Source organism: Oncorhynchus clarkii, chromosome 16 (assembly GCF_045791955.1).
Source record: "Oncorhynchus clarkii lewisi isolate Uvic-CL-2024 chromosome 16, UVic_Ocla_1.0, whole genome shotgun sequence".
Taxonomy (NCBI): Eukaryota; Metazoa; Chordata; class Actinopteri; order Salmoniformes; family Salmonidae; genus Oncorhynchus; species Oncorhynchus clarkii.
In genome coordinates this window covers 55,945,032-55,971,639 of record NC_092162.1, presented here as the reverse complement: position 1 = coordinate 55,971,639, position 26,608 = coordinate 55,945,032, and the positions used below count along the sequence as shown (strand labels likewise).

Below are 26,608 nucleotides of genomic sequence, written 5' to 3'. Positions count from 1 at the left end.
CGTGGAAACAACGTTGATTCAACTAGTCTGTGCCCAGTGGGCTCTCTCTCTCTCTGTCATTAGTTTTGCCTCAAATCTCTCCTTGATGCCATGTTGGAATCATCAATCAGAACTGGGTGCTAGGTGGGTGGAGGGTGTGTGTGTGTGCTTGTGTGTATGTGTGCTTGTGTGTAAGTTCCTGACTGTCTGCCTACCCACATACATGGGCATGTGTTTGGTAGCATTGTAGTATTACCACATATCAGAGTGTCTGCTAGTTTGTGGGCCATATGACTGTTTTGTCTAATCATTAAATGCTGACAGGCTCCACAGAGCCGGCAGAGTAGCAGCATTGATCCCCTTTACAGGGACCCGGGGCCCTGGCTTCATTAGCCCTGTTAGTGCTAAGCTACTTTACCATGTTCACGCCTAGCTTAACCTGCACAGAGACACAGACAAAGATAAATTGCACTGAGAAAGAGAGGGAGAGGAGGAGGAGGATCAAGAGGGGGAACAAATGAAGAAAGACGAGAAGACAAAAGGAGCTAAAGAGTCTGAGGGAAGTGAAAGATAAGGAAGAGACTGTAGTGGGGTGAAGGAAGAGATAAAGTGTGTGTGTGTGTGTGTGTGTGTGTGTGTGTGTGTGTGTGTGTGTGTGTGTGTGTGTGTGTGAGTGTGTGTGTGTGTGTGTGTGTGTGCGCACGCGCGTGTGTGTGTGAGAGCGAGAGAGAGGTATAAAGAGGGCATGGAGCGTGTGAACCTTCAGCCAGGGAGGGATAAAACTCTGTGTGCTGTTTGAATGAAGGAGGCTTTCTGCAGCAGAGCGATGAGCAGCAGAATCAATTAACTTCTGTTGTGATTAATCAATTATCACACTGGTCCATCGGCAGCCTGAGTACTTAGCCCGGCTTCCCCCGTGAGGCTTTGCTGTGTTGGAGAATTAGCTTTGACCTCTGCAGTTCAAACAGACACAAATGTGTGCAGAAACACAGAAATACACACATGCATACACGCACGGACACACACAAACACGCACAACAGAGGAACATGGCCTTATATTCCCCAGAGAGTTCTGTAAATGTACATTTCTGCAAAAAAAGTGAATGCACAGCCATTTTGTTGATGGCGAGTTAGTGACGTAGTCATTCCTCTTTCTTCTTCTCTACAGCATCGTTCTCCCTCCCTTTTACGCTCACTCCCCCTCTCCTCCTGCCACCACTTCTCCCTATCGCTCTCTCCTTCTCTTTCCCTCCCTCCCTCCCTCCCTCCCTCCCTCCCTCCCTCCCTCCCTCCCTCCCTCCCTCACTCCCTCCCTCACTCACTCCCTCTCTCACTCCCTCTCTCACTCCTTATTTTTCTCCTGTCAGTGTAGGGTTTGGCCAGTTTAACTATGCCCACAGCTCCCCGAGGACGGGCCATGACTGATAGGCCTGCTTGAGTCTCCGATTCGATTCGGCCCATTTGATAAATTTATCGATGGCATTTTGAAAATGAAATTAGAGGAACATCTCCTGGAGACTGTTTTTCCAGCACAGGTGCCATAAATATACTTAATTTGGCTGCAAGAGACGGACAGACAGACAGACAGACAGACAGACAGACAGACAGACAGACAGACAGACAGACAGACAGACAGAGAGAGAGAGTGGTGAGAGAGGAAGACAGAGTGAAAGAGAGAAAGAGAGCAAGCAATAAATAAGGTGGTGTGGGGAGACAGAGATAGAGAGAGAGTACGATAGAAAATGAGAGATAAGATATAGAGAGAAATGTCAGAGAAAGGCTGTTGAGATGCTGAGTGTGTCGAGGTGAGCTGAGGTTGAAGCTTGGACTATAATGAGGGGCCTGTCTAACATGGTCCTAGTGAACGAAGTGTCGAGGTCATTCAAATACTGAAATAGCACACACTGCTGGGGACAACTGACTTCTGTTCTTGTGAGACAACAAGGCTTCTCTGTTTATGCTACACTGCCTTGCAAAAGTATTAAGACACATTGGATTTCTTCCCATTTTGTGTGTTACAAAGTGGGATAAAAAAACAATCTACACAAAATACTCAGTAATACAAAATACTCAATAAATGTAATAACTAAAATATAGTCGTTGCATAAGTATTCAGCTCCCTGAGTCAATAGATGTTGGCATTGATTACGGCTGTGTCTACTTGGGTAAGTCTAAGAGTTTTGCACATCTGGACTGTGCAATATGAAAAGATGGTGCCGAAGAACATGGCTGACGTTTTACATTCTCCCAACCAATTGTGCAATTTTGTATTTTTTGAAGCATTTGGTGTAACTTAATGTTAATTACGTACATAATGTTGTTGCTGCAGTCTCTTATGACCGAAAATAACTTCTGGACATCAGAAAAGCGATTACTCATTGCGGACTGGAAGAAACGTTTTCCTTTAATGAGTCTGACGAGAAGGATATCCTGCTTTCACTGGAACAGGCCCAGATCCACGCCTTTTTCTTGAAGAAAAGATGCCGGAAAAGGGGGGCAGACCGGGGATCCTTCTGAGAAGCCGGAGGCGAGTGAGTAAACTCCCAAAGCCTTCCAATCTCCGTGCTAACATGCAATCGTTAGAAAATAAAAAAAATAAAACCTACTATTAAGATTATACTACCAACGGGACATTAAAAACTGTAACATCTAATTATTCACCGAGATGTGGCTGAACGAAGAAACAATATAGAGCTGGCGGGATTTTCCATGAACCGGCAGAACAGAGACGCTACCTCTGGTAAGACGAGGGGTGGGGGTGTGTGTCTTTTTGTCAATAACAGCTGGTGCGCAATGTCTAATTTGAAAGAAGTCTCAAGGTATTGCTTGCCTATAAGGACATAAGCAAAAAAGAAAATGCACACCCAGAAGCGCTCTTAGTACCTTTAATGGACTTTAATGCAGGCAAACTTAAATCAGTTTTACCTCATTTTTACCGGCATGTCACACGTGCAAGCAGGGAAAAACAAAATCCTAGACCACCTTTACTCCACAACCAGAAATGGATACAAAGCTCTCTGCCGACCTCTATTTGGCAAATCTGACCACAATTTCATCCTCCTGATTCCTGCTTACAAGCAAAAATTAAAGCAGGAAGTACCAGTGACTCTCTCAATATGGAAGTGGTCAGATGACGCGGATGCTACACTACAGGACTGTTTTGCGAGCACAGAACGGGATTTTCCCAATGGCATTGAGGAATACACCACCATCGTCATCGGCTTCATCAATAAGTACATCGATGACGTCGTCCCAACAGTGACTGTACGTACATACCCCAACCAGAAGCCATGGATTACAGGCAACATCCGAATCGAGCTAAAAGCTAGAGCTGCTGCTTTCAAGGAGCGGGAGACTAATCCGGACGCTTATAAGAAATCCCCCTATGCCCTCAGACGACCCATCAAACAAGCAAAGCGCAATACAGGATTAAGATTGAATCCTACTACACCGGCTCTGATGCTCGTCGGATGTGGCAGGGATTGAAAACTATTACGGACTACAAAAGGAAACCGAGACGCGAGCTGCCCAGTGACACGAGCCTACCAGATGAGCCTGAAGCATGCATGAGAGCACCAGCTGTTCTGAATGACTGTGTGATAACGCTCTCGGTAGCTGATGTGAACAAAACCTTTAATCAGGTCAACATTCACAAAGCCGCCTGGCCAGACGGATTACCAGGACGTGTATTCAAAGAATGCGCAGACCAACTGTCAAGTGTCTTCACTGACATTTTCAACATCTCCCTGACCGAGTCTGTAATCCATACATGTTTCAAGCAGACCACCATAGACCCTGTGCCCAAGGAAGTGAAGGTAACCTCCCTAAATGATTACTGCCCCTTGGCACTCACGTCGGTAGCCATGAAGTGCTTTGAAAGGCTGGTCATGGCTCACGTCAACAGCATCCTCCTGGACACCCTTGACCCACTCCAATTCGTATACAGCCCCAACAGATCCACAGATGACGCAATCTCAATCGCACTCCACACCGCTCTATCTCACCTGGACAAAAGGAACACCTATGTGAGAATGCTGTTCATCGACGACAGCTCAGCGTTCAACACCATAGTGCCCACAAAGCTCATCACTAACCTAAGGACTCTGGGACTAAACACCTCCCTCTGCAACTGGATCCTCGACTTCCTGACGGGCCACCCCCAGGTGGTAAGACTAGGCAACTACACGTCTGCCACGGCGATCCTTAACACCGGGGCCCTCAGGGGTGTGTACTTAGTCCCCTCCTGTATTCCCTGTTCACTCACGACTGCGTGGCCAAACACGACACCAACACACTTATTAAGTTTGCTGACGACACAACAGTGGTATGCCTGATCACCAACTACGATGAGACGGCCTACAGGGAGGAGGTCAGAGAACTGGCAGTATGGTGCCAGGACAACAACCTCTCCCTTAATGTGAGCAAGTCAAAAGAGCTGATCGTGGACTACAGAAAAAGGCAGGGAGAACAGGCCCCCATTAACATCAACGGGGGGGTCGATGGCGGGTCGAGAGTTTCAAGCTCCTTGGTGTCCACATCGCCAACAAACTATCATGGTCCAAACATACCAAGACAGTCGTGAAGAGGGCACGACAAAACCTTTTCCCCCTCAGGAGACTGAAAAGATTTGGCATGGGCTTCCAGATCCTCATAAGGTTCTACAGCTGCACCATCCCATCGAGAGCATCCTGACCGGTTGTATCACCCGCTGGTATGGCAACTGCTCGGCATCTGACCGCAAGGCGCTACAGAGGGTAGTGCAAATGGCCCAGGACATCACTGGGGCCAAGCTTCCTGCCATTCAGGACCTATATAATAGGCGGTATCAGAGGAAAGCCCATAAAGTTGTTAGAGAGTCCAGTCACCCAAGTTATAGACTTTTTTCTCTGCTACCGCTCGGCAAGCGGTACCGCCAATTGCCAACCAAAAGGCTCCACAACAGCGTCTACTCCGAAGCCATTAGACCAGTGGTTCTTAACCTGGGTTCGATCGAACCCCAGGGGTTCGGTGAGTCAGTCTCAGGGGTTCGGCGGAGGTCAAGACACACTTCCGATTCATATGATTCGTGATGACACGCTCCGCTTGGCCATCATTGGCTGCATGTGATCACGCTACATCGCTAGGCCTATCTGTGCTGCAGGGAATTTGGTGTGCTCAGTAGTCGACTTGTGACTGTCGTGATGGTACGTCTTGTGATTTCTTTCTTAATATTTTAATCCCTTCATACTTACTATGTCGAGCAAAAAAAGAAAGTGGTCAGACGAATATGTACAATATGGATTCACATGTATAACGGAACGTGATGGGAGTCAGTGTCCTAACTGCATGATTTGCAATGCCAAGTTGAGCAATTCTAGTCTAGCACCAGCAAAACTAAGAGAACACTTCCTTAAGCTGCATGGAACACAACACTTGCTGAATTCAAGGTGAAGAGAGCCAAATTCGATGAAAAGGCTACTCTGCTTGTTCTCGGGCTTTGTACCCATCAACAAACCGATCCTCACAGCATCGTACGAAGTTGCTTACCTGATCGAAAAGCAGGGCAAACCACACACCATTGGTGAAACACTCATAAAACCAGCTGTGTTGAAGATGGCGAATATGCTGGGAAAAGAGGCTGAAGTTAAGTTATCCCAAATTCCTCTTTCAAATGACACCATCAGCGACAGAATAGAGGACATGAGCAACGACATCTTGGCTCAAGTAGTTGCAGATCTGATTTCAAGCCCGGCAAAATTCAGCCTTCAACTGGACGAGACCACAGACGTTTCCAATCTAAGCCAGCTTGCTGTATTCGTGCGCTATGTGAAAGACGACGTGATAAAGGACGATTTTTTATTTTGTAAGCCTCTTACAACAACAACTAAGGCAGCCGATGTGAAGAAAACTTGTGGATGAATTCTTCAAAGACAACAATCTTTCGTGGGATATGGTTTCTGCAGTTTGTTCGGACGGAGCTCCAGTCATGCTGGGAAGAAAGTCTGGTTTTGGTGCGCTAGTGAAAGCCGATGCACCACACATCATTGTTACGCATTGTATTCTGCACAGGCATGCGTTGGCAACAAAAACCTTGCCTCCCAAACTGGCAGAAGTATTACAAATTGTAGTGGAATGCGTGAACTATGTGCGAACTAGTGCTCTGCGGCATTGCATCTTCAGTGAGCTGTGTAAAGAAATGGGCTCTGAATTCGAGGTACTTCTGTACCATTCTAACGTTCGGTGGTTGTCCCGGGGACAGGTGCTGAATCGTGTTTTTGCCATGCGTGTGGAATTAGCCCTGTTTTTGCAAGAGCACCAACATTGCCATGCAGATTGCTTCAAAAATTCTGAGTTCATTCTCATTTTAGCGTACATGGCCGATATCTTCGCAGCTCTCAATCATCTCAATCAAAAGATGCAGGGCGGTGGAGTCAACATCATCGAAGCAAAGGAAAACCTGAAGGCTTTTCAAAAAAGGCTACCGTTATGGAAACGACGAACAGAGAACAATAACTTCGCAAACTTTCCCCTGCTGGACGACTGTGTAAGTAAGATCGAAGATGTATCTGGAATCGGAGACATTTCTGTACCCGCGGAACTGAAGCAAGCAATTGCCACGCACTTAGATTTTGATGATTTTGTTCTTTGAACACAGTGATGTTGATGCATGTTGGTTCATTTTGTGCACCAGTCAAATATATACCTGTTTTGAATTTGAAAAAATCATTTTATTTTTCCAATTAAGAAGGGTTCGGTGAATGCGCATATGAAACTGGTGGGGTTCAGTACCTCCAACAAGGTTAAGAACCACTGCATTAGACTGCTGAACAATTCATAAAAATCGCCACCGAACAATTTACATTGAACCCCCCCTTCTTGTTTACTGCTGCTACTCGCTGGTTGTTTGTTACCTATGCATAGTCACCTCGCCCCCACTTACATGTACAGATTACCTCAACTAGCCTGTACCCCTGCATACTGACTCCGTACCGGTGCCCCCTGTATATAGCCTCGTTATTGTTATTAATTTTGTGTTACTTTTTATTTTAGCCTACTTGGTTAACATTTTCTTATTCTTGAACTGCACTGTTGGTTAAGGGCTTGTAAGTAAGCATTTCATGGTAAAGTCTACACTTGTTGTATTGGGTGCAAGTGGCAAATAAAGTTTGATTTGATTTTCCCATTATTCTTTTCAAAATTCTTCAAGCCCTGTTAAAATGTTGTGGCTCATGGCTAGACAGCAATTTTCAAGTCTTACCATAGATTTTCAATCAGATGTAAGTCAAAACTGTAACTTTGCCACTCAGGAGGGGGCAGGATTGATGAGTGGTTGACACTGCCAAAACACATGCTCACACACACACACACACACACACACACACACACACACACACACACACACACACGTGATATAATGAAATGTGCCTTAATAATAACAATATAATAATACAGCATTAAGATGTGTACCAATAAGCTCTTCAGTTATCTTAATGTGAAAAATACCATCTGTGTGCTCTAGTGATGTCTGTTTGATCTGACTGGTTATACCTAGGAATTCCTATAAGGGCGCTTCCCACCTCACTCATTACAAGTGACTTGAAGCCGAAGTTAAATCTCTGTGTGATTTATTTCTATATTTCCCCCTTGCAGGGGTATAACACACACACACACACAAACACAGGAGCGAGAGACAAGGAGAGAAGATGATAGGAGAGAGAGAGATATGAGACCCTATGTCTTATCTTCAGCTCAAGGCCCAAAGGCTCCTCAGTACCGATGGTGTTGTCATATCTATAAATCCCTCCATAACTCACTGTGTGTGAATGAATAGTTACCCATCCCTCTATACAGCTATGTGTGGGTGTTTAAGTGCGCTGGGTAAACGTTTGAGGGACAAGGGGAGTGTGTTAAAATAAGGTGTGTATATGCCTGTGTGAATGGGTTAGCATAGCTGTAAAATGCCTAGATTAGTGTGCAGTGGATGGCCTTATTTATGTGTCTCTCCTTCAGCAACATACGGGGGGGGGGGGGGGGTCTGTGGAGAGATGATGTACACCACACCAGCCTCTGTTCCTACTCAACATTCATCAGACTACACAGTGCAGCCGCACCACATGTCACTTAGCTTTATAGAGCCGCCTGACAACACATACATGTGCAGACTCTCAAGCACGCACACAAATGCAGATACACACATGCATAGACTCGCATGCATAAAGCACACACATACTAAGAAAACCAGTGTGTGCATGCGTGCGTATGTGTGTGTGTGTGCGCGTGTTACTGTGTGTATCAAACACGTGAATTTTGTGAGGGTATCAAGCACATTGCCGGTATGGCTATGTACAGTAGATGCAGTGTACGTTATGTTGTTGTGTCTTTGGCTATGCCGGATTAAGTGATATGACATGCTATTCTATAAAATATTTTTTCTCTAAAATATTTTTTCCATAATTAATATTACCTGATTGAGCTAATCATGTAAATGTAATTAACTAGAGAGTCGGGGCACCACGAAATAATATTTATAGAGCTGCTATCTTCCGAATAAACTCTTAAAGACCTAGTAATATTTTACATCAATAGCAGTCAATATTAATCGTCACCTTAATTCAGTCTCATCTGAAAGTTGTAAATTCTTCACGAACCCTGGCTAACAAGTTGAATCAGCAATACAAAATTGGGTTCAATTATTTATTTACTAAATACCTAACTAATCACACAGAATTACACATACACATAATTAATCATAACTTGATTACAAATTACGTCATAAAGGAAAACGTCCCTAGCGGGCGGAACAGATATGACAGCTTGTTACATAAAAGAAAAGGGTCTGGGTTTGAGTGAAAGAGCGGGAAGACTGAGGAACAAAGGGAGAAGCTGTGCTATCGTAAATACAGTATCTTATGCATTCTAAATTACCGCCCATTTGGAAAAGGAAAATGCAATAAATATTTACTCTGAGCTGCGCTTCGGTAGGTTGGTGGTAGATGGAAGGCCGTGTTGCCAAACCGAGTCCTTTGTCCTTTGAAGAATGTCTCTGGTGGACAATTGGATACGTTGTAGTAACGTCGTTGTGTGATAGACGGGATACTCTGTCTGTTCCTTCCTAACCCTCGTTTGCAGCTGCTGTTGCTAACTCAATGGCTAGGAGGTATCACTTCTGTAGTGAATAAGAGTTCAAAGTTCATACCATTCGCAACCAGTGGCGGGCCACTGATTGAGCAGAGCCCTAACCTTATGAAAACCCAATTCTCACATTTTAGAAGCTAAAATCACATTTCATCCCATCACAAATAATTTCATATTCAAACATTTAAATTGAACAACAATTCCATGTGAATCCGATAACTCTGATGTGTAGACTTTCCATTGTAGAGTTTATGTCATCTTATCATTGATGAGAATGTCTCAGATGACAACCAAACTGACATCATATTCATTAAGTACCACTGCATATGTTCAATTGGTCGGATTACCAGAATATAGTTAATTTTCCCCCACCTTCTGATGTTCCCAGAATCTCTATGTTAACCAAGGGGTTTGCAAATGTAACATCAGTAGGGTAGAGAGAGGAAAAAGGGGGGAGAGGTATTTATGACTTCATAAACCTACCCCCAGGCCAACGTCATGACAATGTTAAGGAGTTAACAAGAAAATATTCCCTCTCGAGAAAAAAAAGATGCTACCTCCCTTCACACTATTGCAGTAAAAACAACAATACCTTAATTAAAAACAAAGTTTGAACAAAATCAAGTTTATCAACTGTAAAGTAGCACGACTGATTGTATATTGTCCTCTCCACCGGTGCAATAACACAGGATGCGGGATACGACATGCCCTCCGCCGTCATCTTCATTACACAGAGTAAAGGGATGAAACGTCCTGATGCATAAACCTGCACCGTGCTGCCACTCAGAACGAGCCCCCCGGAGCTATTCACAATGTCAGCTTCTACTCTGATCATTATCCCCCCCATCAAAACAGCCCGACAGACAGCCCCGCCCCTCCACCCCAACCAAACCTACCCCACCTCCCAGGTATACTGAGAAACACAATCACTCTCTCTGCTGTCCACCCACACATTAACATACACAAGGCTTTACCTACAGTATTTGCTATGACCCAGTGTTTCCCAACTCCAGTCCTCCAGTACCCTCAACAGCACACATTTGTGTTGTAACCCTAGAGAAGCACACCTGATTCAACTTGTCAACTAATCATCAAGCCCTCGATGAGTTGAATGAAGTGTGCTTGTCTAGGTTTACAACAAAAATATGTACTTTTGGGGGTACTGGAGGACTGGAGATGGGGAACACTGCCATAAGTGATGAGGGTCACAGAGAGTCTGAGTCATCAGTGATGCAAATAGTGTGGATTAAATATTACTAATGTAATGTATGGAGCAATGCTATTGGCTATAATGTATGGGTGGGTGTATGGCAACAATGATATCAGCGACACAACAGTAACCTTGACTTCACATCCCCAACACCTTAGGTATAAGTGTTGATAAACAGTAGTTGAGAACAAACACACAGCTGCTGCTGCACACACACACGCGCACGCACACACCACGTCTCAAACAGCAGAGGGACACAGGTGACTGATTGTGTGTTGCTTTACCTTTCGGAGATGACACAGTGGAATCTGCAGATGAAAGGGAGAGAGAAAAGAGAGGAGTGTGTTAGCGGTTGACAGGCTGTTGTCTCTGAGAACCATCAAATGGCGGAGATGACAGCATCAGTCAGTGATTCGCGTGGAGGGGAACAACGTCGTGGCCCAGGAGGGTAAACAGAAGGGGGCTGTTAGAACACAGTCAGGGGGTCTTTCATCTCAGCCCTCCAACAGCACAACCACTCCACTTCAACACACACACACAGTAGCTGCCTTTCAACCATTCTGAGAGGGAGGGAGGGAAGGATTAAGATGGAGAGAGGGGAAGAGAGATGGAGAAAGAGAAAAGAGAGAAGAAGAGACTGACAGAAGGAGATTCTTTCTGATCTATCCCACCAAGACAAAGAAATTGAGGCCTAGAGAGTGAAGGGCAGAGAATGCATGAAATCCATCATACAAGTTACTGTGAGTGGAGATTTTGAATAAGTAAAGCAATAACATATTGGCTTTGTGAGAACACAATCCACATTCTTTTGTGGATGAAATCATTAACATTTTTTAGTGGGAGGGTTGTAGAGGCACTCTTGTTTTAAGTGTCACGACAACAGGGGGGACATTTACCTTATTGTTCTCATAAAATATTTACCACAACACTGTTTGGAAGCTCCCAAAGTTTAATTTTTATTTAATAGACTTGAAAAGTCATGAGGAATGCGAAAATAAATACGTTCTTCTGTTGCAATCCCGGAAGTCCAAATCCTTAAACGGATTTGTGTACTGGCCGTACGAGCTAGTAGCCCAAACGGCCGCAGACAGGGGAGGCCTGTAATAATTGAATACGGGTGGATTAGGGAGAGAGGTTGGGCTGAAAGGGAGATAATCTGCTGCTTTGCTTAATTGCCAGAAAAATAATAAAAATGGCCTCCATTGTGGCGTCGGTGTAGATCAAAGCAGCGCGGCGTGGGATTGGGTAGAAGTTAACGGCTTGCTGCTTTTTGTTTGGTGAGGTGTTCAGGAGGATTTGGGCCAATATTTCCCAGCTGGTTATTACATGGGTCTGACTGTCTGTTACTGTAGCTTCACAGCAGTGGGATGGCCCTCGCTGGAGAGAAAATCCTCTGCAAACTGGTACAGTTGGTGTTGGCATGTTCTGGTGCCATACCACATCCTATCATGCCAACTCTGCCGTCTCCATTGGAGAAACCGTGTAGCCATGAGTGCAGTTGATAAAAGGTCTACACATCTAGAATGAAACAGTAAGACTTCTATCTGAAGCTTGTTATATCTAGCCAATCCCTCAATGAAAGGGATATGGGAAAACATGGGAAAGAGTCCTAACCTTTCAAACAAATTTTGCCATGCTCAATAATTGAACATGAGACTCTGTTGACGCAGGCCAACAGAGTAAATTCAACCACCTTCAATTACAACTAAAAGAGAGGGAGAGAGCATGCCAGATAGAGAGGTTCTGGCAAGCACACTTTATCAGGGGGCTGTCTACATGCCTGTCTATCTCCCAACCTTCCCAGGCCTTATCTACCATTCCCACAGAGAGAGAGATGGGAGGGAGAAGGAGAGAAAAATAGATCAAATCAAATTTTATTTGTCACATGCGCTGAATACAGTTGTAGACCTTACAGTGAAATGCTTACAAGCCCTTAACCAACAACGCAGAATTAAGAAAAATAACTGTTATTAAATAAAAATAACAAATAGTTAAAGAGCAGCAGTAAAATAACAGTAGAGGCGCTATAAACAGGGGGTACCGATACAGAGTCAATGTGCAGGGGCACAGGTTAGTCGAGGTAATTGAGGTAATATGTAAATGTAAGTTTAAAGTGACTGCTCATAGATAATAAATCATAGATAATAACCAGGGAGTAGCAGCAGTGTAAAAGAGGGGTGGGACACACACACACACACAATGCAAATAGTCTGGGTAGCCATTTGACTAGCTGTTCAGGAGAATTATGGCTTGGGGGTAGAAGCTGTATAGAAGCCTTTTGGACCTAGACTTGGTGCTCCGGTACCACACGGTAGCAGAGAGAACAGTCTATGACTAGGGTGGCAGGAGTCTTTGACAATATTTTAGGGCCTTCCTCTGACAAGGCCTAGTATAGACGTCCTGGATGGTAGGAATCTTAGCCCCAGTGATGTACTGGGCTGTACGCACTACCCTCTGTAGTGCCTTGCGGTCAGAGGCCGAGCAGTTGCCATACCAGCCATTGATGGTGTAGCTGTAGAACCTTTTGATGATACGAGGACCCATGCCAAATCTTTTCAGTCTCCTGAGGGGGAATAGGCGTTTGTCGTGCCCTCTTCACAACTGTCTTGGTGTGTTTGAACCATGATAGTCTGTTGGTGATGTGTACACCAAGGAACTTGAAGCTCTCAACTTGCTCCACTACAGCCCTGTTAATGAGAATGGGGATGTGCACGGTCCTCCTTTTCCTCTAGTCTACAATCATCTCCTTTGTCTTGATAACGTTGAGGGAGAGGTTGTTATCCTGGCACCACACGACCAGGTCTCTGACCACCACCCATAGGCTGTCTTGTTGATGATCAAGCATACCGCTGTTGTGAATCGGCAAACTTAATGATGGTGTTGGAGTTGTGCCTGGCCATGCAGTCGTGGGTGAACAGCGAGTACAGGAGGGGACTGAACATGCACCCCTGAGGGACCCCGTGTTGAGGATCAGCGTGGCAGATGTGTTGTTACAAACCCTTACCACCTGGGAGTGGCCCATCAGGAAGCCCAGGATCCAGTTGCAGAAGGAGATGTTTAGTCCCAGGGTCCTTAGCTTATTGATGAGCTTTGAGGGCACTATGGTGTTGAACGCTGAGCTGTAGTCAATGAATAGCATTCTCAGGTAGGTGTTCCTTTTGTCCAGGTGGGAAAGTGCAGTGTGGAGTGCAATAGAGATTGTGTCATCTGTGGATCTGTTGGGGCGGTATGCAAATTGGAGTGGGTCTAGGGTTTCTGGGATAATGGTGTTGATGTGAGCCATGACCAGCCTTTTTAAGCACTTCATGGATACAGATGTGGTGGTCTGGTGGTCTGCTTGAAACATGTTGGTATTACAGACTCGGACAGGAAGAGGTTGAAAATGTCAGTGAAGACACTGCCAGTTGGTCAGCGCATGCTCGGAGTACACGTCCTGGTAATCCGTCTGGCCCTGCGGCCTTGTGAATGTTGACCTGTTAAAAGGTCTTACTCACATTGGCTATGGAGATAGTAGTCACACAGTCGTCCAGAACAGCTGATGCTCTCATGCATGCTTCAGTGTTGCTTGCCTCGAAGCGAGCATAGAAGTAATTTAGCTTTTCTGGTAGGCTCATGTCACTTGGCAGCTCACGGCTGTGTTTTCCTTTGTAGTCTGTTATAGCTAACAAGCTATACACATCCGACAAGCGTCGGAGCGATGTAGTGCGATTCAATTTTAGTCCAGTATTGACACCCTGCCCGTTTCATTGTTCGTCTGAGGGGATTTCTTATAAGTGTCCGGGTTAGAGTCCGCCTCCTTGAAAGCGGCAGCTCTACCCTTTAGCTCACTGCAGATGTTACCTGTAATCCATGGCTTCTGGTTGGGGTATGTACATATGGTCACTGTGGGGACAACATCATTGAAGCATTTATTGTTGAAGCCAGTGACTGATGTGGTGTACTCTTCAATGCCATCAGAATAATCCCGGAACAAATTCCAGTCTGTGCTAGCAAAACAGTCCTGTAGCTTAGCATCTGCGTCATCTGACCACTTCTGACCAAGTCACTGGTGCTAACCTGTTTTAGTGTTTGCTTGTAAGCAGAAATTAGGAGGATAGAATTATGGTCAGATTTGCCAAATGGAGGGTGAGCTTTGTACGCGTGTCTGTGTGGAGTAAAGGTGGTCTAGAGTTTTTACTTCCTCTAGTTGCACATTTAACATTAGCGTTTTCCTGTTTGCTTATGGCCTTGAGTGCAATTCAAAAGTTTGTAGTCACTTAGAAATGTCCTTGTTTTTGAAAAAAAGCAAATTTTTTGTCCATTAAAATAACAGCAAATTGATACAAAATACAGTGTAGACATTGTTAATGTTTTAAATGGCTATTGTAGCTGGAAATGGCAGATTTTTTTATGGAATATCTACATAGGTGTACAGAGGCCCATTATCAGCAACCATCACTCCTGTGTTCCAATGGCATGTTGTGTTAGCTAATCCAAGTTTCTAATTGATCATTAGAAAACCCTTTTGCAATTATGTTAGCACAGCTAAAAACTGTTGTGCTGATTTAAGAAGCAATAAAACTGGCCTTCTTTAGACTAGTTGAGTATCTGGAGCATCAGCATTTGTAGGTTCGATTATAGGATCAAAATGGCCAGAAACAAAATACTTTCTTCTGAAACTCGTCAGTCTATTCTTTTTCTGAGAAATTAAGGTTATTCCATGTGAGAAATTGCCAAGAAACTGAAAATATCGAACAACGCTGTGTACTACTCCCTTCACAGAACAGCGCAAACTGGCTCTAACCAGAATAGAAAGAGGAGTCAACAGTGAAGAGGTGACTCCGGGATGCTGGCCTTCTAGGCATAGTTGCAAAAAAAGCCATATATCAGACTGGCCAATAAAATTAGAAGATTAAGACGGGCCAAAGAACACAGACACTGGACAGAGGAAGATTGCAAAAAAGTGTTATGGACAGACAAATCTAAGTTTGAGGTGTTCGCATCACAAAGAAGAACATTCTTGAGACGCAGACAGAAAAAATGAAAATATACTGGAGGCGTGCTTGACACAATCTGTCAACTATGGTGGAGGCAATGTGATGGTCTGGCGGTGCTTTGGTGGTGGTAATGTGATGGTCTGGCGGTGCTTTGGTGGTGGTAATGTGATGGTCTGGCGGTGCTTTGGTGGTGGTAATGTGATGGTCTGGCGGTGCTTTGGTGGTGGTAATGTGATGGTCTGGCGATGCTTTGGTGGTGGTAATGTGATGGTCTGGCGGTGCTTTGGTGGTGGTAGTGTGATGGTCTGGCGGTGCTTTGGTGGTGGTAATGTGATGGTCTGGCGGTGCTTTGGTGGTGGTAATGTGATGGTCTGGTGGTGCTTTGGTGGTGGTAATGTGATGGTCTGGCGGTGCTTTGGTGGTGGTAATGTGATGGTCTGGCGATGCTTTGGTGGTGGTAATGTGATGGTCTGGCGATGCTTTGGTGGTGGTAATGTGATGGTCTGGCGGTGCTTTGGTGGTGGTAATTTGATGGTCTGGCGGTGCTTTGGTGGTGGTAATGTGATGGTCTGGCGGTGCTTTGGTGGTGGTAATGTGATGGTCTGGCGGTGCTTTGGTGGTGGTAATGTGATGGTCTGGCGGTGCTTTGGTGGTGGTAATGTGATGGTCTGGCGGTGCTTTGGTGGTGGTAATGTGATGGTCTGGTGGTGCTTTGGTGGTGGTAATGTGGGAGATTTGAACAGGGTAAAAGGGATCTTGAAGAAGGAAGGCTATCACTCCATTTTGCAACAATATGCCATACCTTGTGGACTGCACTTAATTAGAGCCAATTTCCTCCTACAGCAGAACAATGGCCAATAGCACAGCTCCAAACTATGCAAGAACTATTTATGGAAGAAGCAGTTAGCTGGTATTCTGTCTACAATGGAGTGGCCAGCACAGTCACCGGATCTCAACCCTATTGAGCTGTTGTGGGAGCAGCTTGACCGTATGGTATGTAAGAAGTGCCCATCAAGCCAATCCAACTTGTGGGATGTGCTTCAAGAAGCATGGGGTGAAATAATTTCAGATTACCTCAACAAAATGACAACTAGAACGCCAAAGGTCTACAAGGCTGTGATTGCCGCAAATGGAGGATTATTTGATGAAAGCAAAGTTTGAAGGACACAATTATTATTTCAATAAAAATCATTATTTATAACCTTGTCAACATCGTGACTATTTTTCCTATTCATTTTCCAACTGATGTATATTTTCATGGAAAACAAAGAAATGTCTAAGTAACCCCAAACTTTTTAACGGTAGTGTATATATATACTGTATATATAAATATATATAAATATATATATATATATACAGTTGAAGTCGGAAGTTTACAGACACACAGGTTAAAGTCATTAAAACTTGTTTTTCAACCACTCCACCAATTTCTTGAACTATAGTTTTGGCAAGTCGGTTAGGACATCTACTTTGTGCATGACACAAGTACTTTTTCCAACAATTGTTTACAGACAGATTTCCTCCTCTTTGTCCCAAGAGGAGGTGTAATATGGATCGGACCAAGATGCGGCGTGGTAAGTATTCATGATGTTTAATTTTAAAGATAAACTGAACACTAAAATACAAAAACAAAAATCGTAACGTGAATAACCAACTCACGCCCTGACCATACTAAATAATGACAAAACAAAGGAAATAAAGGTCAGAACGTGACATTATTTCACTTATAATTCACTGTATCACAATTGCAGTGGGTCAGAAGTTTACATACACTAAGTTGACTGTGCCTTTAAACAGCTTGGAAAATTCCAGAAAATGATGTCATGGCTTTAGAAGCTTCTGATAGGCTAATTGACATAATTTGAGTCAATTGGAGGTGTACCTGTGGATGTATTTCAAGGCCTACCTTCAAACACAGTGCCTCTTTGCTTGACATCATGGGAAAATCAAAAGAAATCCGCCAAGACGTCAGAAAGAATATTGTAGACCTCCACAAGTCTGGTGCATCCTTGGGAGCAATTTCCAAACTCCTGAAAGTACCATGCCCATGTACCATGTTCATCTGTACAAACAATAGTACGCAAGTATAAACACCATGGGACCACGCAGCCGTCATACCGCTCAGGAAGGAGACGCGTTCTATCTCCTAAAGATGAACATACTTTAATGCGAAAGGTGCAAATCAATCCCAGAACAGGACAGAACAGGACTAGTGCACTTCACAAAATAGATGGCATCATGAGGTAGGAAAATTATGTGGATATATTGAAGCAACATCTCAAGACATCAGTCAGGAAGTTAAAGCTTGGTCGCAAATGGGTCTTCCAAATGGACAATGACCCCAAGCATACTTCCAAAGTTGTGGCAAAATGGCTTAAGGACAACAAAGTCAAGGTATTGGAGTGGCCATCACAAAGCCCTGACCTCAATCCCATAGAAAATGTGTGGGCAGAACTGAAAAAGTGTATGTGAGCAAGGAGGTCTACAAACCTGACTCAGTTACATCAGCTCTGTCAGGAGGAATGGGCCAAAATTCACCCAACTTATTGTGGGAAGCTTGTGGAAGGCTACCCAAAACATTTGACCCAAGTTATACAATTTAAAGGCAATGCTACCAAATACTAATTGAGTGTATGTAAACTTCTGACCCACTGGGAATGTGATGAAAGAAATAAAAGCTGAAATAAATAATTCGCTCTCCTATTATTTTGACATTTCACATTCTTAAAATAAAGTGGTGATCCTAACTGACCTAAGAAGGGGAATTTTTAAATGTCAGGAATTGTGAAAAACTGAAGTTAAATGTATTTGGCTAAGGTGTATATGAACTTCCGACTTCCGAAGCTTCCTGACGAAAGAAATAGTGCTGTAATGATAGTTTGCTTTACCAGCAGCAGCTGACAATGATAGATGACAAACACTTTTTCCTTCTTAACACACGTCAATACGTTGCATAATAAAGCCCTTTGATGGCATCCTGTATACAGATTGATATTAGGCTATTTGAAAGGTAAAGCTCTTTTTCCCCTCAGACCATCGATTGGCTGGTTTCTTGCCTGTGTCGCCGGTGGCTTAAATTGATTTGGAGGCTAAATTACAGTGAATATGTGAGTGGCATTTTGACGCCTACTACTAGCCTCCTGTGGAAGGGTATTATGCAAATAAGGCTATTTGTCAATACAGTGATCCCAGTCTATCCTACTCTGCAGCAGGTTTATGCAAGCTCAGGTAATGCCAGGCCTGATATGGATTGCATTCATGGGGACACCAAATGCAGTGGTGAAACAAAGGACTAAGTTGTAATTCTCAATATATTTTTTCCCCTTTCCCTGTTTGTCTTTCGTTCTCCTTTTTTCTCAGAGAGGATAGACACAGAAATAGTATGAACGTTTATGAAGGTTCAATGTTTTGTTTCTTGTCTTTTGGGTACTATAATGGCAAGATATACGACACAGGATGATGGTCTAACATTGTGCTTGACCTAAAAAGCTAATCAGGCATTGACAGGAACACTTGTGTTGACATTTAGAACACTGATCAGCCATTCAGATCTAGGGATTTATATGCATCTAGAAATCTATGCATTTTAATGAGCATATTACTTATGAACAACTACAAAATAATTAAAATAAATAACATAATTGAGTAATATTCATTGTCAACTAGGATTGCAACTCAGTCATGGCCTATATCGGCTTGCCTTACTGTATGCAGTAGGTTTACTCAAGGCTATTGTTGAAATGGTTATTGTTCATGAATGTGAGATTAGATTCAAGTGTAGTAAAAGTGGCCTCACAAATATCTCTTCTCTGAGTCGTTCCGAAACTCATAGAGCAAAACCATGAAGTCTGAATAATAATGTTTCAAACCCCTTTCAAGAGAAGCACACTCTCTCTCTCTCTGGAATGCAATATGGAGATGTAGCTGGAATGTATCAAATTGAAGTAGTGAGAGAAAAATAAGACTGTGGACACACCTGAGAACGAATCTCTCCCAGGACTAACACCAGTCAGCCGCATTGGAGCGCTGGGTTGTTGTGTTTTCAAGGGTTGCTGGAGGAGTGTAAAAGAGTCAGACTGTCCAGAAGTGAGAAGTTCTATCTCTCCTTGTTATGAGAGTGAGAGCGCACTGCAGACATCATTTTATGGGCATACATCACCAAAGGGGACAGAAGACTCAAAATAGCCTTTCACTGCTGAGGGTGTGAATCTCTTTCTCTCCCTCCTACTCTTCGCCCTCTCTCGTCTTCCCTGCATCTCTTTTCTCCCTGTCATCCCCTCTCTGGGTAATTTATCTTTCTTCTCCTCTCTGAATTCTCCTCTTCCCTCTTTTCCTTCTCATGTCCCCTTGCTCCCTTCTCTCTAGCTCCCCTCTTCTCTTTCTACCCTTGTGCCCACTCCCCTCCTTTCTGCTCCCTCCATTCCCCTCTCCTGTCTTTGACTCCCAGAAGCACTTAATGAGAGGGCAGCTGGGTCTTCCTGGGGCTTCACACGATACACACAGCAGGAGCACACAGCTGGGCAGCAGCAGCTAGCGTGCAGCTGGAAGTGTGTTGGTGTTTGTCTCTGTGTGTCTGTGTGTGTGTGTGTGTGTGTGTGTATGTGCATGCATGTGTTTGTTGATGCATGTGTGTGTGTCCAGAGGACAGCGTGTGGTCAATGCAGCTGGTTCTATCTGAAGCAGCCCAGCCCCATGCTGTTGATAGTGGGGAAACGTGAGATGCAGCTGGTTCTATCTGAAGCAGCCCAGCCCCATGCTGTTGATAGTGGGGAAACGTGAGATGCAGCTAGTTCTATCTGAAGCAGCCCATCCCCATGCTGTTGAAAGTGGGGAAACGTGAGATGCAGCTGGTTCTATCTGAAGCAGCCCAGCCCCATGCTGTTGATAGTGGGGAAACGTGAGATGCAGCTGGTTCTATCTGAAGCAGCCCAGCCCCATGCTGTTGATAGTGGGGAAACGTGAGATGCAGCTGGTGCAACCAGTTCCATGTGTTTTGATTATAATATAGTGCTGCTAGTTGCTACCACACTGAAACAAGGGCAAGTTTCTCCTTTGCAGCCCTGACTATTGAAAAGTGCTGCTTTTTAATGGTGGTATGTTTATAGCATTTCGTTACTGTGTGTGTGTGTGTGCGTGCCTTTGCATTGGTGTGCATTTGTGCATACATGTGTGTGTGAGGGGGTCATTCTCCCCCCAGGCAGGGCAGAGTGCCCGTGGCCATACGACCTGACTGCCCAGCCTCTAATATCTGATCAAGGACCATCTGCTGTTGGTGCGAGTCCCCCTATACATCCTGATACAGTGTAATTGAATTAGAGTGCATTGGAAAGCTGTCTCCTATTGACCTCTTTATGTTACGGACTTATAAGAGGTTGCCCTGGGAATAACTTAAAGACAGAAATTGGTTTTGATTTTATACTCATCATGAACTGAGGAATCTTCACAGCTAATCACCACTTCATCCAGACAAATGAAAACCATATCGGGGAAGACAAAGCGTGTTTGTGTGTGTGTCAGGGGCATGTACAGGACTGCGGACATAAGGAAACGCAGCTGTCCTCAGATAATTAAGCATCATTGATATATTGAAGCTTAATGTAATTAGGATCAATTCCTACACTGCGGTTTGTGTTGCTAAATCACCCTCGTTCTACCTGAGTGAACTTGGCCATGTTGATACAATATTACTGGCAGTTATGAACACACAGTAAGCCACATGACCCCGGTCACACTTGACCTCTGACCTGAAAGTGAATGAATCCGATAGGGTTGAGTGATGGTGTCGTTGCTTCTCATGACCATGGCTAGTCCTATAAGACCCTACAAAGCCATACGATAAGCCTGTTTAGCCAGGTTTCCGCTGGGGGAAGATCCCACCGCCTCACTCAGGGGTTCTAGTTCATTCCTGAGCCTTCTGGATTGAGATCTTGGGATGTCACATCCATGCTAATCACATCTTTGCTAATGAAGGCCAAAAATGTGCCTTGTGTGTTGTAGCTAGTCTCTGGGGTGAAAGACCACTGGCTGGGTGTGTCAATGCACTCTGGTGGGAGGATTGTTTCAACAGACAGACTGTATGTCCCCCAGCCTCATGGCAATTACTGTTGGTATCAAGACAGGTCCTCTTTACCTTTTGCTTCTATTTTTACATGTTTATTCATTAGCTCAGGTACATGCTTGCTGAGGCAGATTTCTACTCCATGTCAATGCTTCTTATGACAATAACAGGACATTTGACCACGTGTTTTCCCACTCTCTCTTTTTATTCTCCATTTCATGTAGTTATTTTCACAAAGGTAGCGTGTGTCTTCTCTCTGTGTCTCTGGATGAGTTAGGCACGGTAGCTAGTGTGCTTGTTAAGACAAGAGGGAGAGGCTGCTGATGTTGGGTCATGATCCCACCCAATGCATGTTGCTCTTTCCCCCCTTGTCTGCTGAGAAAGGTCAGCACTGCTGTTATTCTCCACTGACAGAGAGCAGGCTGCAGGCAGCCCACGCAAACAGGAAGATGTCACCTTTTACAGGAAGCTCTAAATTACAGCGCTGATGAGAGTTCACCGCCACAGAGTCGATGGTCCTCGGGTAGAGACTGCTTCAGCAGCTTCCACATTCATTATTTTCCCTCAGTCTTTGGTGGATTGGAGTGTGTCAAGAGTAGTGGATGCTATTTGCAGTGTGTTTGCTCTTTGAAAGCACACACAGAGAATGGAGGTAATCTGGTGCGTTTGAGAGTGAGGTGTTCATGGCTGTCGGGCTGTACTGTCGTTAGCAGAGGCAGGGGTGCTGTAATTATCATCCTTTTATTGTTTAATGATTTTTTATTTTTAATATACTTTTTTATATAGCCACTCTATTGTCTAACAAAGCAGCAACACATCAGTGCTCATGTATAAAATACAAGTATAACCAACTGTCTCCCTTGGAAACGCTAAAGGAACAATCCAATTTGCCTCTAAGCATCACATACAAAATGAAGCAAGTGGCTGTTAGTAACAGATGTCTTTTTTGTATCACATTTGTTTTTTTCCCTCTCCCCCTAAAACCTACAATGATCCATTATTCAAAAAGCTAAATGCTTTAAAAGCCTCTGCCTTCCCTCTTTCTAAGAAAGGAAGAGAACAGGAGAGTAGAAAGCATAGTAGCGTAGTAATTAGCAATAAGTTATGCAGCTGTGTATTCTGTGCTCCACTCTTTACGTACGGCACAGCGCAGGGTAGAGAGGAGAGAGCAGCAATCTCTCTCATTATGTACTAATGACTTGTCTATTAATGAAAATGGAAAACATTTTGCTAGCGCCACAGGTTCAGCTGGATTAATTATTACTTTGGAGGAGGAATGAAAACACAAAGTGCTGCAACGCTAAATGAGGTGCTTTACGCACTAGGTAACTGTTCTGTTCTCACAGGTGGCATTGAACCCTCTTGAGAAAGCAAAGACTAAATTTGGCAAGCCAGTAAGCTAATAATCATACAATATGGCAACTACAGTACACAATATAGAAACTACAGTACCTCAAAATGCACTCTCTCTCTCTCTCACACACACACACACACACACACACACACACACACACACACACACACACAAACTCACTCCCCCTGTCAGCTGAACACACTTTACTGCAGTGACAATTGTGGCGTTTAGGTGTAGGGCCTGAGATTCAGCCTGCGCCCGGTGCACTGAAATAAAAACCAATTCCAAACTAATTGCAGTGCGCCCACTGAACATCTCTCCATTCTCACCCACAGCCCAGGCTGTAAATATCGATAGCAATGTATCACTGGCCACAGTCAATAGTAATACAAATATACCAAATCCAATAGCTTCAACACAATTCAAGTTGTCTGGTTCTAGGAGGTGAAGATTTAGAGCTGCGGGATGCCACATTATATGTTGGACACGGTAGGCTGATTGAGAGAGAGACTTGTCTTTCTTTAATTAAACATTCTCATTTCATTAAAAACTCACCCCCCCCCCCCTAAAAATAAAACAACAAAATATGTCCTATACTGCATACATGTACCATACTCACCTTTCCCTCTACCACACGATACAAAACACCACCCATCACAATAACCAAAACACCTTACCACTTCCACAACCGTATATCCAATACATCTTCCCCAGCTATACAGACAGCCCCCCAACACACCATATCTCCTGAAACATCTCCACACTTTTAATCATTCTACAGAACTCAACCCTAAGGCGCGCAGAGACCATCCCATTAAATAATAGTAAAGGGTCTGTTATCCCCCCACCTTTGACCTTGTTCCTCCTTGTTAGCCAAATAGCCAACTTCGCCTGAGCAAACAGAAAACTCAACAAAAGACATTTGGCCTTCTCCTTAATCGGATACCTGTACCCCATTATAAACATCCCAACAGTAAAAACCACCCCCAACCTCTCACACAGACATTCCAACAGAGACATTAAAGGCATTAACCTGGTGCACACAGAAAACACATGAATCACAGTTTCTTTCATAATACAGAAAGGACACCACTGCCCGATTCCCGGTTCAACCCATACCAACCAGCTGTTAGTGGCCAGGGCTCCATGAAGAACCCTCCACTGGAGGTCCCCTGACCTCTTTGGTACTGGGGGTTTGTAAAGCCCCCTCCATCTAAAACCCACCATACTCTACGCCCCACATGCCCCCTGCCACTGATGTGCCTTCACTCCTGTTAGGCTCCTAATGTTCCTTACCTTAACTCAGAGGTTGTAGAGGGCTTTACCTCTATCAGTTGCCTCTGCAGGGTGGCCGACTGAACCGATCTCAAAGGGATGGCTGGGTTGTGGAAGATAGGCTCCTCCCACACCCACAGCCCAGGCTCCACACCCACTTCTCGTATGGGCCTTAGCAGCTGCCAGGCACTCAGCACTGCAGAGTAAAAATCTGAGAGACCTGCTGTACTCAGCCTCTCCAGCTTCATGAGGAACAGCTGCCGGTCCAACCCTAATCCGCCAGCTCTCCTCAGCAGTGCGCATGCTGGCTCCCTCCAGCCAACATCAGTATGGTACAGCAGTCTCTGCACTGCCTTCAGTCTGAAAGCAGCCATCCTGCTCTCCAGTTCCACCAGGCCCTGTCCTCCTTCGTGGACGATCATGTACAACACTGCTGCCTTCAGCCAGTGATGGCCCGACCAGAAAAGGTCTACCAGCTTGCGTTGCAGGTCTGCGAGCACCGCAGGTGACCAGGTCTGCGAGCAGAGCGGAGGGGTTGAGGACAGCCAGTTTATGCCACAGGGAAGATGCCACAAGGTTGTTGATTATCAGCACCCTCCCTCTATATGAGACTTGGGACAGGAGCCACCTCCACCTGGCCAGTCTTGACACCTCTCCGAGCCCAGGTACGCCCTCCACAACCCTACTGCAAACCCGATAGAAGAAGAGGAGGGGCCCTATCCCCCCATGCCCCACATAACAGAGCTTTGATCTTGCTCCAGTTTACCTTAGCTGAGGAATCTACGTCGTACACCTTCAGACTGGTCTCTAATGCCTGCATATCCTGACCATCACAGAAACATCATCTGCATATGCTGACACTGCTAAGCCTGTCACCACACCCATGCCAGCACACACCCTGTAGTCTCCTGTGTAGCAGGCCCAAAAAAGGCTTAATGGCTAGTGTGTATAACTGCCCAGATAGAGGGCATCCTTGTCTAATGCCCCGTCACACCCAGACTGGCCTACTGAGCTCCCCTCCCACCTTGACCATACATGACGCCACAGCATACAACAGCTTCACACAGGTCAAAAAACTCTCCCCAAACCCAAACATCACATTAAACAGATACTCATGGTCCACTCTATCAAAATACATGGTCCACTCTTGATCTAAAGAGACCAGTTCAAAGTTCACATTAGAACCTCTCGACAAGTCCAACATGTCCCTGACTAAGAACAACTTATCCGTGATTGAGCGTTCCGGTACACAATAAGTTTGGGCCTTATGTACTATCGAGTCCAGATGGGACTTCAGTCGGTTAGAGATGACCTTGGCAAATATCTTGTAGTCCGTACAGAGTAATGCCACAGGCCTCCAGTTCTTAAGTTCACACAAGTCCCCTTTTTTGAGCAGGAGAGTCAGAGCCGCCCGATGACAGCTGATCGGCAACTCTCCTACCCCGACGCATTCACGCAACACACATAAGAAGTCCAATCCAATTATTCCCCAGAATTTTTTATAAAACTCCACTGGGAGTCCATCGACATCTAGGTTACGGCCTCTGCCAGTTCATGGGACAACAGAGGAATGTCCATTTCATTCCTCTGTGCTAGAGAGAGCTTAGGGAGTCCTGCGAACAAGACCTGAGCACAAATAGGATCACACATTTCTGCCCAATACAACTCAGTATAAAACTCCACAGTTTGCTCCCGCATCTCTCCCACCACAGAGGTCACCCGCCCATCAGACAGCCGTAGAAAATGCTTACCCTTGGCTTCACCGTTCTGTCTTTTCAAACCAAAGAAGAAGGAGCTGGGAGCATCCATCTCCTTGAGCATGGAGAACCTAGCTCTTACAAGTGCTCCCTTTGCTTTAACCTGGAAAAAACTGCCCAGGTCCCTACGTAATTCAGCTAAATTAGACTGGGGGCCTACATTGCATTGCCCCACCATCTCACTAATACTACGCTCTAGTTCCCCCAATACTCTCCTAGCCTCTGAGGATGAGAGAGCTGTATACTGTTGACAGAAAAGCCAAATTTGGACTTTCCCCACATCCCACCATTGACTCAGCGACTCATACTCCTCTCTTCACTGCGCCCACCGTTCCCAAAAGTTCTGGAAACCTGAGCAAAAAGTATAATCTTGTAAGAGCTTAACATTAAACTTCCAGTAGGATGCCTGCCGGGGCCCTGGTGAAATAGACAGCCAAGCCATGGTTATGTGGTGATGCGAAAACCCCACTGGTAGAATGGTAGCACCCAACAGCCTATTGCTCTGATTTCTGGACATGTAAAACCGATCAAGTCGGTCTGCACTCACCCTAGCCCCAAAAACCTTCACCCATGTATACTGTCTCGTGTTAGGATGTTTAGTTCTCCAAACTTCCACTCTGGTCGAACGGATTAATGATGTCCCTTAACCCTCCGACTGACACTGAATGAGGCTCTTCATTGTACAGTTCCAGTCCCCTCCGACCCCCAGCGTCTCCTCAGGCGCTACCTGTGAGAGCTCCTGTCTAAGACACCCAAATAGAACCCCACTCGCTCTCGCTGTGTTAGGCACATACACATTTATAAAAACAAAACCCATGTTGTTGATTTCTGCTTTTACAACAAGCAGCCTACCCCTACACACCTTCGAGGAGCAAAGTTTTACAG

General features: G+C 44.9%; 1 protein-coding gene across 1 annotated transcript in view; it reads right to left on the bottom strand.

The window, feature by feature from the left end:
• LOC139368776 (cadherin-4-like) overlaps window positions 1-26,608 on the bottom strand; it is a 544,653-nt gene that overhangs the window by 307,698 nt on the left and 210,347 nt on the right. Inside the window, exon 3 of the mRNA XM_071108107.1 lies at window positions 10,588-10,611. Coding sequence (XP_070964208.1) covers window positions 10,588-10,611 — 24 coding nt within the window. The remainder of the gene's footprint in view (window positions 1-10,587; window positions 10,612-26,608) is intronic.